At 36.8% G+C, this 15,758-nt stretch overlaps 1 protein-coding gene across 1 annotated transcript in view; it reads left to right on the top strand.

Moving 5' to 3' along the window:
* Positions 1-14,750, top strand: part of LOC139795022 (uncharacterized) — a 32,794-nt gene extending 18,044 nt beyond the window's left edge. The window contains 3 exon segments of the mRNA XM_071741466.1: positions 14,199-14,271; positions 14,274-14,379; positions 14,381-14,750. Coding sequence (XP_071597567.1) covers positions 14,199-14,271; positions 14,274-14,379; positions 14,381-14,750 — 549 coding nt within the window.
* The last annotated feature ends 1,008 nt before the right edge of the window (positions 14,751-15,758 follow it).

Raw genomic sequence — 15,758 nt, 5'->3', positions numbered from 1 at the left:
TATATGTGAATTTGTCCCAGAGGAAGTTCCAAACTTCATCCAGAAGCATAGTAGCACGGGTTATTTAATGGAGGTCTTTAGTTCAACATGATGTTCAAAGCAGGGTCAGCTGTGAAATCAGACCAGGTTGCTCAAGGCTCTATCCAGTTAAGTCTTGAAAACCTCCAAGTATGGAGAAAGACCATCCATACCCCATGCACAACCTGTTCCACTGCTTGGAGCTACAGAAACAACACAGATTTGAAAGCCAGACCCTATGCTCATCTCCAATAAGAGCTGTAGTGGGCCAGTGTATGTACGAAAATGTGGAAGACTCTTTTATGTATTATTAGTCTAATTTTCACTGTATTTCCACATAGGAAAAAGGGGGAGCTCAGTGGAGAAAATAAGGCAGAAGGTACTGTCTATCTTACACTGAACTTGTTTTATAAAGCAAAAAAAAAAAAACCACATAAATCATCAACATTCTCCATATTTTGTCTTTGAATTACTTAATGGTTTTGACCTGGGGCAAGACTGGGAAAAGTATGGTACCTGAGCAGCTTGAATTCAGAGGACATTTTATGTACTGTATCAGATGGAAAGTAAAATACTGAAAATTTACTATGTATGGGGTATATTCTTCTTTCTGGGTATTTTACAGCAGCCTTGTTTATATCTGTACTTTTTCCTTCTTTTTTTATAAACTTGCAAATTACCCCTTATACAATATAGATGCTCAAACTAGGGGTTCGATTTCTGAATTACTTTTATTTGACCCTAAACAACTAGCTGATATAAAAGTAATGATTATCTTATGATTTGCATTTCATTTAATATAATCTCAAAATAACATATATTGGTCATACCATGTCAGAAGATTTAGTGTGAAAGACACAATTTTGAATGTATTGAATGAGAGGAGCTATATACTTTCTCATAAAAGGACTGTGCAAAAGGAGAACTTCATTTTTACTATATTGCTTTTCTGTCTAGAGGGAGTCCTATATTTACAATATATATTTTCAGAAACTCTGCTGTTTACTAAATTTATGTGCCAAAGAGAGTAGTACTACCTGTTTATCCAGATTTATTGTCATCAGAGCTTTACACCACCCCAGGCAAAGAAAATATATGGTGCCTATGCATTAGCAATGCAATGTATGCAGTAAAAATTATTTCAATATAAATTAGTAAATGAAACTTTTGATTTATAGACAATCTGATGTTACACTTTTTCTTCTATTTCCTTTTAAGACACTGTGATTAATGCTATCTTCATGACAGGTATTCGTCACCTATCATGCACCAGTTTTAGTTGTTAATTGTATTGATAGGACAGGGATACTGGGGTTTTGTTGTTGGATTTTTTTCCCTTCAAAATAATACAAGTAAAATGAGGGTATAAAACATTTTTTCAAAGGCAACAATATGGACAAAAAAAGTCTCTGGTTTAAATATGATCTAAACATAAACATATCTCGGCCTTATTAAAGAACACAGTGCTGTGTCAGAGCTCCTAAGAATACCACCTGTTTCACACAGGTGATCTATCACAGCTCAGGTCACAGCTGTGGGGTACTCAGTAACCGTGTCTAGGTGCTGTCTAGACTTAGATGTCTGGGTTCACAGAGAAGCTGATTCCTCTCCACAGGCCTCAGGGTTTCTCTGATGCACACCACTTGCATTTGCAGTGTACCTGAGTAGTTACTCACTTGGCTGTGCTTGCTGTCTCACAAGCTATTCTCCTTTACTAAAACTTATCTCCACTACATCCACAGAAACATGGAATAAAGCTTCAGCAGCCAAGAGAGCTGGAAGTTGTCTTGTGCCAAGGATCTATGCTGGGCTTTAAACCGACAGCTATTTGTCTTGCAGAGTACAAAGTTGAGATAATGGGATGAGAAAAAAATAAATTTATTGTACTCAGCATCCAGAGGTTTTTAATTTATCATTTCATGATTAATAAGACTTTGGATTTAATATCACTCATAGAATAGCATTATATCTTTTTTAAAGAAAATTTATGTAGGGTATTCTATTTTATTATAAACACTACAATTTGCCTGTTCACTCCAGTTCTCTCCTCAAACACTGTTAGTGCAGGATTTTGGGGTTAATGTGTTTCAAGTGATCTCCATGAGGACATAAGCTGTTCTCATGGCCTCCAGTTAGTTTACTATTTACTGTGTTTATATGCTGTACAGATATTGTTACATCCTTTATTAAGTAAAAAATTATGGGCTATCTTAGCCCAGAAAATAAATATGCCATATTATGAGGTTGCTTGTAAAATTGTAGCTATCAGCAAAATAAATTGCAACTTTTCCTTGGAAAATGTTTGAACTGATGTTTTACAACATTTCTAATATGAAGTGTTTGACAGAATAATAATTTAGGTAAACTTTATACAGCTAAAACCAAAAAAATTAAGTGTAAATACATCTAAATGTTAGTGAAAGATTTGTCATGTCTATTTTGGGATATAAGAAAAAAAATTTAAAATGCCTACAGAATTAAAAAAAAAAAAAAAAAAAAAAAAAGAGTACATCATAGTATTACCAACAGTAATTCTATGGAGGTAGCAACAGTTACGGAAGATCAGCCCTCTGAAGAGTGGTGGGTACAAACTAGATTTTTGGCAGCATCTGACAATGTTCCACATCGCTGATTAATGTCTAAAACAGTCAGAGGAAACAGGAAAAGCTGGCCAATTGATTGAAAAAACCCTAAACAATTGTCTGGAGGGCTCATAAGAACAGGTGTCAATAAAGAGAAGAACACAGTGTGCATGTCCTTGTAAATGAAGAACACAGAAATTGCTGCCACACCTTTAGCTCCCTGTTATTGACCCCAAGGTTTCTGAGGGCCTACATGCATTCTTTCTCTGAAGTAGTGTATTTTATTTGAAATATTTTAATGAAGAAATGTTTTCCCAAGCTTCTCTTATCTCTATATTTCAAACTGCTTTATAGCTGTCTTAAGACTCTAGTGGGATTTGCAGCCTGTCAGTCATATAGCAATGCATGCAATGTTAGCAATATAGCAAATGGAAATGCATGCTGAGAACATTTCAGTTCTCATCACCTTACCAGCTTTCTACAGAGCTATATTTGATGTATCTGACATTACATTTGACAATGTAGGAGAGATTATTAGTCCTTAATATTTTTGCTAATTACTGTTTCTTAATGTTTATAATTTTGATTAATACAGCTATTGAAATTGCCTTTCAGAACTTCTTGTACTCCACCACTATCACAAGAGATGATGCAAGCTGGAAATACTTTCAGAAAAGACAAACTATGACAATTGATAGAGAATTCCCACTTAGGTTGCCACACAATGCATTAGTTTCAAAAGAAACAATTCCAAATCTAATTGTACCAACTTATATTACAGAATTACTATCTTAATTCTTACATTGCTGGATCCTGTATATATAGAATCATAGAATCAAAGAACAGCTAGGCTTGGAAGGAACCTTAAAGACTTGGAACATCTAGTTCCAACCCCTCTGCATAGCCAGGGAAATCTTGTAATAGCTCAGGCTGCTCAAGGCACCCACAACTTCTCTGGGCATCATGTTCCAGCATCTCACCACCCACACAGGAAAGGGTGTTTATTCTGTTTATTCTTCGAGGTTACATTAACAAACAAAAAAAGTTTGGTTTTGTTTCCCTGATATGCAATCAGTGTAAAAAGGTGTATGCATTATTTTCAACAGGAGAGTGAAACAGCTATTCCCAAGTAATGAGAATTTGAAAGATGATTCTCTTTTAAATGTCTGTATAAGTGAATGGCATTCAGAAGAGCTCAGAATAAGCACCAGCACCTAGACAAAGTAATTTATTAGCAAAGTTGGCTGAAAACCTCATTCTATTGTTATCTTACAGATTACACCAAATTAGATTAACTTAAAACCTAAAATAATGTTTATTAATTAATTTATTCTGTTAGCAAGCAGAAAGACTGAGTAGCTTCTTAAATTCATAGGCTGAAAGTAATGTGAGATGTGCTGTTCAAGAGAGGTAACAAAGCAAATTGCTAATGCACTGCTTATGCTTGCTTCTGGATACAGTTAGAGCCAGGTGTACCACTCAGTCAAATGTCCCTGCATGACTGCCAGCATATAACACATTACTAAGGAAGTTATATGTGTGTTCCAGAAGAGTATTTTTCCATTTCCAGAAAAAAGGGAGAGATACAAACTCTTTCTGATTCACTGCTCTGAAAACGGTACTAGATCCCAGAGTGTCTCATGGTTAACAAAAAAGTTTAAAAATTCTTGGTATTTTATCATCTTCAGTATTTTACACAGCATTTTATAAGATGCATTAGCATCTTATAATATAAACCTTGTTGATGTAAACACTTTGAAAACACAAAATATGTCTCTCAAATCAGTATTTTTTCTGCTCTTTTTAAAATATACCAAACATCCTCAATTAACAGATTTTTTTTTCCCCAAACTTTACTAGTTTCTGTTTTATATCATGCTTGACAAGCTCCTAAAGATAAGACTGCTTATCCAGTCACCTCCTGGTACGTGGTCCAAAGATAATAAATTGAACAGGGTAACAAGGACTGAAAGATAATAATAAATAAAAGAGAAGTTCTTGAGATAGCAAAATCTGTGTTATTTCTAGCAAATCTGTGTGCCAGTGATTTATGAAAAGACAGAACTCCTTCTGCTGTATAAAACTCCAAGAGAAAAAGGAGAAGGGCGCTGCTCTTCTTCCCCCCCTCTCTCGCACTTCGGCTTCAGCTACGGGACAGAGAAGCGGCAGAAGCGACAGACCCTACACAACCGACTACAGCCAGAGGCCAGGGCCGGCAGACGGTGATAATATTTGATTACTCCCTCCATCTTTTCTCTTCTTAACGACTCTTCTCTCCAAAGTAACTAATTGTATAAACCCCAAATAAATCCTTTTAACTTGTTAAAATCATAAAGCCTTGTTATTTCTGTAAATTCACGCGTCGTCTATGAGTAGTGGCTGAATTTTCCTCGCAAACAAAATATAAATAATAACTCGGATCATAACACTTGTAATGCATCATAAGATTCTGACTTATTATAGAATGTTCTCTCATTTCAGTACAGTTTGATTTTCCATTTTTTCCCCACTTTTGCCTCATTTGCTTGACCTTATCTCTCCAAGACTAACAATACTATCTTGATCCAACTGCAATCATTTGAAGTGAAAAACTGCTCAGCATTAATCTCATAGTGACAGAGCTTCTTGTAATTAAACTCCAAAGATATGTAATTGCTTATAAGGAGAGACTCTTTTACTGCTCAGTTAATGATTCAAATTTTTTCTGTTCTTACAGACTTTGCCATTTTGCTGTAAGAATTTGTCCTTTATTTTGCAAGAGTGTTCTAAATGTGTTGTTTTTTGAGTTTACATTTATGCAGCTGTGAAATCAAATAATAAATGAAAAAGCCTTGCAGACAAGTAAACAAAAAAATATCAATTTATTGAATCTGTGAACAACCTATGCCATGAATAGGTTAAAAGGTGGGTTTTATTACTGAGATTTTAACAATATGCTCTAATATAAGGTCATGTTGAGCATATATAGATCAGCCTTGACACTTTGATATACTACTACTGATAAAAGAAGATGGTTTTGTTTAGCTGTTAACTTTTAAAAGAAATGGTAAGAAACAGATAATTCAGTGGGCAACACAACTCATTGCTTTAAGCAATCTGCAATACAATCCATGAGCAACAGAACTCGATGTTAAATAAAACAGAAGATGTTATTTAATTCTTGAACACCAAGAGGTAAGTAAGAAATGCGATATTCTGACATTTTAAGTTACCAGAATCTGTAATGCTTTATTTGGAAATTAATTTGTTTATTTTAAAAAAAATCAGTGACAGAGTATAGTTTAATCTTTTATTTTTCATTTCCTAGTATAGGGAGGAAACATCAAAAAATGGCTACTTGTATTAATGTTTCTTTATTTTTCCTTCCCAGTTTCTTTTATCTTTGTCAAAACAATGTAAAGAGAAAAATCATCAGCCTAGAAGATCAAGAAGCATATAACCATCACTTCTGATAAAGACAAACTGACCTTTTAAGTTTCACATACAAGTCATCAAATGTCAGGGCACTGAGGGCAATCGAGGCCCTCAATGGCCATCCCCAGCCCGCCCTGGAGCTTCCTACTGCCCCTGCCCCATGGACCAAGACCTCATTTCAGCACAGATTGCCAGTCCCTGTCCCTGTGATGCTGTTAGGAGCATTGGTCTCCAGTTCCACCACAGGCAGGACCTGGCTCTTCTGAGCTCGACCCAACCCCAGGGCTGAATTTTTCATCCCCACAGAGGTCCCTGATGGTGCCTGAGAATGATCCTGGCTGCCCTCTAGCTCTGCTCCACTCCCAGGCTGTGGGCTGTGGAACAGATCTTGTTTGGTGAGGCCCACAGGGATCCCCTGTGTCTCCTGGCACTCAGCTCCAGGCATCTGCCAGTCCTTGCAACATCCTGACATAATTCACACTGGCAGTCACTAATCTCTGCAGGTTTGTGCTCCTCCTTTCTCCACAAAGGAAAAGCAAAGATTTCAAATAACTCATCTATAACAATGTTCTCAACTCCAATCACTTTCATTTCACACAAAACCAGAACAAAGTCAATGCAGGCAGAGGAACTGTGAGTACTTGTTTGTCATCTCAAAACAGACACCAATAAAGCTATGAGGCTGTCCAATCTGCATGAGATCTAGACAGCACAAAAGAGCTAACATCATGTAGATTTCAAAGTGCTTTACAAGGCAAGTCAGATCCAATATCCCATTTTCTTACGAATGAGAGTGGGACTGTGCTATTTAAACTTCACTGTATTTAACTGAGACCTTGTGTCTTATTGGCCTGTGTTTTACATCCACTCAGACTCTAGTCTGTAGTGTCAGCAGTGTAGGCAGAAGTATAAGTGTGTGTGTAAAAAAGGTAATCCTTCTTAAGGGACACTTAAACTAACACTGACTTTGTAGAGTAACTGAGTAACATCCCTGTGAAACTCACACTAGAACAGGAAGATGCCTGTTGTTACTTCTTTGGACTTCTAGCAAGTCAGAATTATTCCTTTTTCAGATTTATTCTATTTCACATGTGCTTTTCTCTATGAGATATCCATCAGATAATTTATCTTATATTCCAAACAGGTATATCTCAGTTCTGAGCATGACTTCCAATATTTTTACTTCCTAATAATGAAGTACAGTACCATCAACAATGGCTTTTCATTGGCAAGTGATTCATCTGCCCTATCACAATGTTCTACAGGCCTACAAATAGGATTAGCATACATAGAAGTAAAAACTTTCACAATTATCCACACCAATATGATCTCCCTGGCAAAGCCTCCTAATTGGAAAGACCGTTAAAATGGCATTATATATAAATACAGTTTATCAGAGGCTGAAATGAGATACTATTGTCCTCTTTAAATATGTGCCAGAGGCAAACATTCAGCAAAACCAGCCACTTCTAAACTGCTGAGGTATAAGCAGTTATATAAAGATTTGCCATTAATATACTGAGTTTGCACATTCAATATATATGATATTACAGAATAGTTTTCCAATGGGAAAATGTGGTCAAAATGTTCATGGAACTATTTTTTAATTCGCCTTTGGAAAACAGGACAACAGGATAAAAGGATAGAAGCTTTTTAGTTTTCTTTCCATGGTCAGAAGTTCCAAGTAGGACCAGCAGCTAATGTTGGTACTTCACTAGGAACTATATATGAGTTTTGGACTTTATATGAACCTCAGAAGAGACAACGCATGAACTACATTTTTGAGGACAACAATTTCTTATAAATTCTACTGACATATGAATATTAACTCCAATTTTTACTCACAAGAAAGCATTTAATTTCATTAAGAGGCTCTCAAGGACCACTGTCAAGGACCAAACCTAAAATTCTGCAAACTGTGGGAAGAATAGAGTAAGTCTGAACATTTAAAGATGACATAGACTAAAATTCTGGAACAGATCTGCAGAATGGGGTTTTTATGTCCCCACAAACACCACTTCCCCAGTGCAATCATTTTTTCTGCTTTTCCTGGACCAGGGTTTTCTAATTCTCACTGTGGTTCTGTGCTAAACGACTATCAGAATGGATCTGTGATGAGGGTCCTGATAGCAATCAAAGCCTTTGCTAAAGGAGAAATTAAAACTCTGCAGCAGAGAAATAGCTGCAGACAGACCCAAGATGTTACCTTCTCTGATCCATATAGGCAGGCCTGGGAGTATTAATGTGGGCTCCCCTGGCTGCAAATTCAGGAGCTAACATATTGACTATGGCTTTTCTGAACTGAGGAAAGAGATAGCTTTAGAAGTCCATTTCATCTAACTTTAAAAGTCTATAATGCCTGATCCAGTCACAGGTGGGCTACCTTAGCAATCAATAGAAAGAATTTCTAGTTCCCAGTTGAACTTGCCATTGTTAAAGAAGGGATGATAAAACCTGTGTCCTAGTCTCCACTGATTACAGTGACTAGTTGAATACCAATTTAATTAATTCTAAGCATTCTGCACTGTCCCTGAGCAGTGTCTGGTGCTCTGTGTTAACTAGATAATGAACTTCTGCTCCTAATGTAGCTGCTCTGATTTGTGCCGAAGTAGCTGAAGTAGCCACACAGTGACCAGGAAAAGAAAAAGAAAGAATAACAATATGGTAGTTTCTTGGGCATGAATCTCAACGGAACAGCAGACTTCAGAGTGTCAAGAAAAGGAATTGCTTTCTGTTAGAGGGCTCCTTACAAAACTAATGTTACCTTAGCTGGTCTCCAGAATCAATAGAGCGTATTGCATTCTCCTGAAGAACATTTGGGAGATGGAGACAAACTAACATTCTCAGTCACCTCTCTAGATTGGTTAGTTTAATTCTTAAGAAGTTACTTGTACTTAAGTTTGAGAATACGAAACAATATTCAGTAAATAAAAACAAAGAAAAAATACTGCTTTCCATTGAACTGATCAGCCTACATGACATGGGAGTATATATACATCCTGGTGATTTTCTTTCCTATTTAGCCACAGCTACTAAACTATTGTAAGTGATAATATAGATCTGTTATGGTCATAGGATTTAAATTGTCATCTGCTCGTTTTTTTTTATGGAGTTCTTGATGTTGATGGCAGAAACATTTCACCCAGGCTTCCCCTTTCAGGGACACAAAACATAATGAATGTTTTAATGAATTATATTAATTCTCCTAAGAGGTATACCCCTGAGTTCAATTTCTTCCTTCTCTTTATCATAACTTTCAACATTCTCAGGTTAACCCAGTCTATTCAATAACATGATGTTTTTCTTTCTATTTTCATTCTTTTTTGCCTTGTAATATGACTATTAACATATTACCTTTTAATACGACTATTAACCAGGAGATGAAGGTTCTTGAGCCTTTTAATAGCAACTACAGTGCAGCGTTTAAGCAAACAAAATATAATCAGAAAAGCTGTATGAAAAACTGTGTCATAGATGGTTGCTGTTTCATGTCTCTTTTCTCATATGTGCAAGCAGTGATGTTTATTCAGGTTTCCTGTCTGCAAGGGAGAGTTTGGACATTTGTAAAAGGAGTTTGGCATCACAAGGGAGGAACTAGAAGCCAGATCATAATTTTGCATATCCCCCATGATGTGCTGTTTGACAGCTCATGCATTAGATACTCATCTGCCTGGGCTCTGGTAGAAAGCCTGACAGTTGTAATGTCTGCATGTTCATTAGCAAGTGCAGATACATGTGAGCAACACACACAATATACTTTTTGGACCTTTGACCTAAAAAAACATGTAATCAGAAATGAGAATTCAGAAAAAGAATGTCAGGGCAGGTTTTCATGGTGCTTCAGGTTATTTTGGACAAGAAAACAAGTGTCTTACAATACTGCTTGTACTGTAAGAACTTATTTACATATTAAATGCTATATGCCTTTCTGGGTCATTTCCTTCTCTCTCATTTGTATATTTTCAAAGACACACACTGCATGTGTTGTTCCTTTGTCAGCACTGCCACAGGCTGTGGTATGCCAACACCCTGCAGCTACCCATTCAATTGATTGTATAAAAGCAGTGGGCCATTTACTGACACCCTGGTATCATAGAAAAACTCAAACACTTGCATTCTAACATTTGGGTTGGAAGCGTGAAGTAAGCATCATATTAGAACAGCAAAAACTACTGACAAGTGAAATCCCTGCAGAGATGGATTTATTTATGTGACTCCCCAGAAAATCAAAGCAAACTTTCTAAAAGAAAACATCACTTTGAGAAACTGTTTGAGTTCCACTTATAGAATAAACACCCATTTTGATTGAAGCCAATCATGGGTCTCCACTTCTTTGAATGGCTTCTTGATCTGAATAATAACTTTCCAAATGTTCTGAGTCTATTAAATGCCCACAGGTGTGTGGACCATGTTTCTGACCTTATATAGCATAGTAAAGCCCATATGCTGCCTACTCATACCAGTCTTTCCCAGTTCCTTAGACATTTTCCTAGTGCCCCATAGGACACTGGGTTATAGGAAGCTCTGGCTCCTTGGATACAAACACAGGTTTACCGAAAATCTCTCTTATCAATGAACTCTTTATGCTTATGGATTATGAGTAAGTTACAAAATAAACTAAAGGAATCCTAAATGCAAAAATACCAGTCTGCTCTCACTTTGTGAGTCTTGAATTGGGTCAGTTTTCAGGGCAAGCCCCCTTTATTTGGCTTGACTGACATCTTTCTAGAAGAATGCTCTCCTTTCCTTAGGGAAACATCCCTTCCCTATATTTTTAGTCACATACTACAAGAAATGAGAGGATACAGCAACGTCTACATGGAAATGTTCAAAGTCAAGAAATGGCTGACCAGAAAAAACATTGAAGATTTATTCAGTACTGACAACTGCTGTGATTTCTCATGCAGAGTAGGTTTGGGTATCCAAAGACAATCTTTAATACCTGGCTTACCTAAACTATGAACTATGAACTGTGAACTTAAAAGTAGTATCACAAGTGCAACTAAATACCCTCTCTAGAACATGCGGATTTTCCTGTGCTGAAGGGTGTACAAAACCAGCTAACACCAAGCTGAAATAAACTACTTGTTTATTTAACAGTCACTGACAGAGCATTTGGATTGCTATATACAATGTGCTTAACATTGTCTACTCAAATGTCATGCAGAAATATTTTATTCACATTAAGACTAAGGTGTTTTTCTTTCTGAAAAATTATGAACAAACATGCTTAGGTCTTCTACCTGTAGCCATCCCATTTAAATCAAGGTGAATCATGTGCTCGGGATTAGCAAAGAGCTGTTACCTGAAGCTCTAAGGAGAGCTTCAAATGTACAGAATGAGCCTTCCTGTCTAAATACATCCAAGAAGAACTTTCTTTTGCATGTGACAAGTAGATTAAGTTGAAAACAAAATAATTTTATTTAGTAAACATAATTGTCCTTATTTAATTTGTTTTGCCTCCGTGTAGGGGAAAAAATATGATACTTGGAAAGTTTGCAAAAGATAGTAAAGGATTCAATGAGATTTATGCCAAAAAAACATCACTAACACACTGGGAACAGTCATTTTTAAGTGTTAGGCCCAGGCACAGCTACGTGCTGCAGAAAAAGATTCCAACCTAAGCTTCCTAACTTGCCCTGAGCAAGGTATATCTCAGTTTGTCAGGGCTTGATTAGAAATTTTTTTCCAGATCTGAAGAACAAAATCTTCATTGTTAAACTTTTATTGTGAAGATATAAATTTCTGTGAAAAGTCTTCGTTTCATCAAGTCAACATTTTCTGATTAAATTTTTTTTTCCAAAACTATCCTCAGCAGACCTTTCTGAGAGGAGCTGACAAGTTACTGTGAAATTATTTAAAGGACACCTGATCTTCTGCTTTCCATTTGGCATCAAAATGGCCTTAGAAAAATATACATGGTTCTGCAACATTTGGAAAATACCACAGTTCCCAAGAATGACATTTTATGGGAAACCATGAAGAATCTGTGTTTAAAAATATCTTAGAAAGAAGCTAAGGTAGGTGGACTGCAGTTAAGCTAAAAGAAACGTAAAAAAAATTCCTTGATCTCAAATTTTTATCATTGCTGAAGTTTGAAGAACATCCAGATCAGTCAAAACCTGCACAGTTCTCATTTCTCAAAATTTCTTTTAATAGCATTTTGCGATAGATAAGATTTTTATTCAATCTCTTTTCAAAGCTTCTTATGACTTGTTTTAAACATATAGCACAGAGATTTTTGTCTGTGAGAGGCCATTCTTGTTATAGCAGGTGAGGTTTTTTGAAGGACAGTGAAAATGTTCTGTACAATTTTTAGCAACACAAGTAACTGATGGTTAGTGTAATACCAGATGCTTAGTTTGAAAGAGAGTCTATGAACATGTAGACATTCACACCAGACTTTTATGTCATGGTTGCTTCATGCGATGTCCATATAATAAATAAAGACATTGTTAAGGCCCTTCCTGCTCAACAATGATGGCTCACACAGCTGATGAGATTTATAAATCTACTGTGGAATGAGCATCAGAGAAGCCCCTAATGATGAAGGATGGCAACTTGTCAAAGAATTCTACAGATTGCCTTAATTAATGATGCCACAGAAATGTGTTTGGGTTCCATTTTTATTGTTGTGCTAACCTTAGAATAAAAGTAAAAAATAATTAATATATTAATTAGTGATATGTTAGTTAAGTAATTTTGTTTCTCATTTTAAGCTCAAATATTTTTGAAATTTTTAAATTTTGAAATTTGTACACCAATTTTTCTGGTCAGTACCTAGAACTGGATAAACAGTCTGTGTGATTCACTCTTTTCCAAACACAAAGCAGTTCCATTCAACTGGAGATTATATTCCAGGATATGTGCATGATGGAGGAAACAAAGCTCCATAGGGAAACAACAAAGTGATGTCACAAAGAGACCCACAAAATCAATATTCCCAGACTTTTTTCAGTGTGTCCCACAGGCGACAGAACCAAGCTGCCTTCCAATGGAGGTACCAATGAATCAGTTCTAACAAGCTGAAAACTTGCACAATTATCATTCCTTAAAGCCATGTGAGTCAAATATCTTTACATAGACGATGAACCATTTTGTCTTCCTACATACAAGGCTACATATTTAATATATTTAACAATTTATATGCAGAAGTGCTAGGCATAAACACTGCATAATACTGCTTAATGTGGGTTGTAATAACTGGAATGCAGTGAGGAATAATTTGCCTTCTCATTTTTAAACTTTTAGAATTTGATGAGTAAAAAATGAAGGTGTAGGGGAAATGGCAGGCAAGTTTGGGACAGCCAAAAATAATTTTGTAAGGAAATTATTATTCCTAGTGACCTCACTTTCCTGATTCAGTGTCTATGTTAATAAAGAGAAACAAATTTAATCTGAGTAGATGGGTAGATGAAGTAGGTGATTCTTAAGATAGTTCAGAAGAGTGAATTACAGTGTATTAATTGTAACATTTATTTGATCTTATCAGAAAACACTGTTGTGAATACTAGTGTAATAATTTTATTTTTGTCTCCTTTAATGAAATTTGTCTTGGATGTAACTATTCAGAAAAGATAATTGAAAAAAGAAAATTGTTTCAATGTTGGAAAGTCAATGCCATGGATACTCTCATTATATGCAACGTGATAAAAAATTTGCCATGGAAGTTTCATACTAATACGAGGTACAACCAAATCCACTGACAAAGCATGGAAACTAAAGCCCAGTAAATCAAAGTTTTGTAATATTAATCTTCTTCAATGACCTGTCTTTTTTATAATTAAGCACATTATACAGTCATTGTTACAATTACAGAAACCACCCTGGGATCAGGCAAGAAAAGATTGGTCTCCTCTCAAGGTGAATACCCACATAAATAGTTAGCTACAGAATCAGTTTCACTTTCATACTTTCTCCTTCTGCCCTGTAAGTCTTGATTTATTATATGTACAGTGACACTGTTTCAACAAGGGGATTGTAAGTGCCCCATTATAGAACCATTGATTGATGCAGATTTGCCCACGGCAGAGAAGAAAACTGAACTGAGTTCCCATAGATCCTGAGTAAATGTTGTAATGACTAGGACGTCCTGAGGACATGGTGTGGCACCTGTCCTATTGTCACTACTTGCTTGTTCTGTAAGCATAACACTTGATTAGAAGGAAGGATTACATATGACAGCCCTCAGAAGCACAGTCTGGCATAAAGAAGGCCAAGAAGGCCAATGGCATCCTGGCCTGTATCAGGAACAGCGTCGCCAGCAGGTCCAAGGAAGTGATTCTGCCTCTGTACTCAGCCCTAGTGAGGCCACACCTCGAGTACTGTGTCCAGTTCTGGGCCCCTCAGTTCAGGAAGGATATCGAGGTCCAAAGGAGGGCAACCAGGCTGGTGAAGGGACTCGAGCACAGGCCCTATGAAGAGAGGCTGAGAGAGCTGGGGCTGTTCAGCCTGGAGAAGAGGAGGCTCAGGGGAGACCTCGTCACTCTCTACAACTACCTGAAAGGAGGTTGGAGCCAGGTGGGAGTTGGTCTCTTTTCCCAGACGACTTTCAACAAGACAAGAGGACACAGTCTTAAGTTGTGCCAGGGGAGATTTAGGCTGGATATCAGAAAGAATTTTTTTACGGAGAGGGTGATCAGGCAATGGAATGGACTGCCCGGTGAGGTGGTGGATTCTCCATCCCTAGAGACATTTAAAAAGAGACTGGATGTGGCACTCAGTGCCATGGTCTAGCAACCGCACCGGTGGGTCAAGGGTTGGACTTGATGATCTCTGAGGTCCCTTCCAACCCAGCTAATTCTATGATTCTATGATTCTATGATTCTATGAAAGACCCAAGAGAACAGAAAACCCCTTGGAGTAATAAGTACAGGAGTTACCCTTGTCCTTGGCATTCACATGTGGTTATCTAGTAGGCATTTCTTCAGCTGCACCCACGTGTTGACTTTATGATCAGATCTTGTGCTGAGGTATCTAACCCTCACCATACTGCCTGAAAGCATAAATGTTCCTCAAAGTCTTAGATAGTCAGTTACCTAAAAAAAGAGGCAGAACAGGATCTAATGTTTACTGCTCATGTAGTCTACCTCCAGACAATACCACTTTTTTTCTTCTCCTACAGCAAGATTTATGAAGAAATGGTGAGATTTCCAGGAAAAGCCAGGAAGACATATAGTCACACACATACTCCCTGACCTCATTGGTGTGTGTTAAAGCATCAAAGGGAGCAATAGTAAATATAGTAACTACACAGGTGGTTTCAGAGAACACTTACTGGAAGACAGACATATATAGGGTGACTTGATGGGAAGTTAACTGATTCAGGACTGAAAAAGACCAGTAGTGACCAAAAAAATTAGGTCTTTGTGACTTTGTGATGACAGCTGTGTGGTGTGTAAGGTATCAAATTGAGGTATGTCATTGAAGGAAAACTAATAAATCAGAGACAAAAGCAGTTTACTCTTCCCTTGATTTAAATCTACTGTAAAATAATTGAATGCTTTACAGGTTGTCTATCAAAAGTTGTTTTTTCTGGACAATTTGGAGCAGGTACTGAATTCAGTGTGCCTTTCACTTTTATACACAGAATGAAATAGAACTAACCTAGGATTAATAATTTATGTAATCTCTAAGACAGAAATTTGCTCAAAGTTATTATGGTTCTATATCCCTCTTATTCTTTATCTATTTACTGTAGTGAAAGTGATTTGCCATATTTGGATTTATTTCAGGTTTGTTTGC

Source organism: Heliangelus exortis, chromosome 1 (genome assembly GCF_036169615.1).
Source record: "Heliangelus exortis chromosome 1, bHelExo1.hap1, whole genome shotgun sequence".
Taxonomy (NCBI): domain Eukaryota; kingdom Metazoa; phylum Chordata; class Aves; order Apodiformes; family Trochilidae; genus Heliangelus; species Heliangelus exortis.
This window is presented reverse-complemented; position numbering and strand designations above follow the sequence as displayed.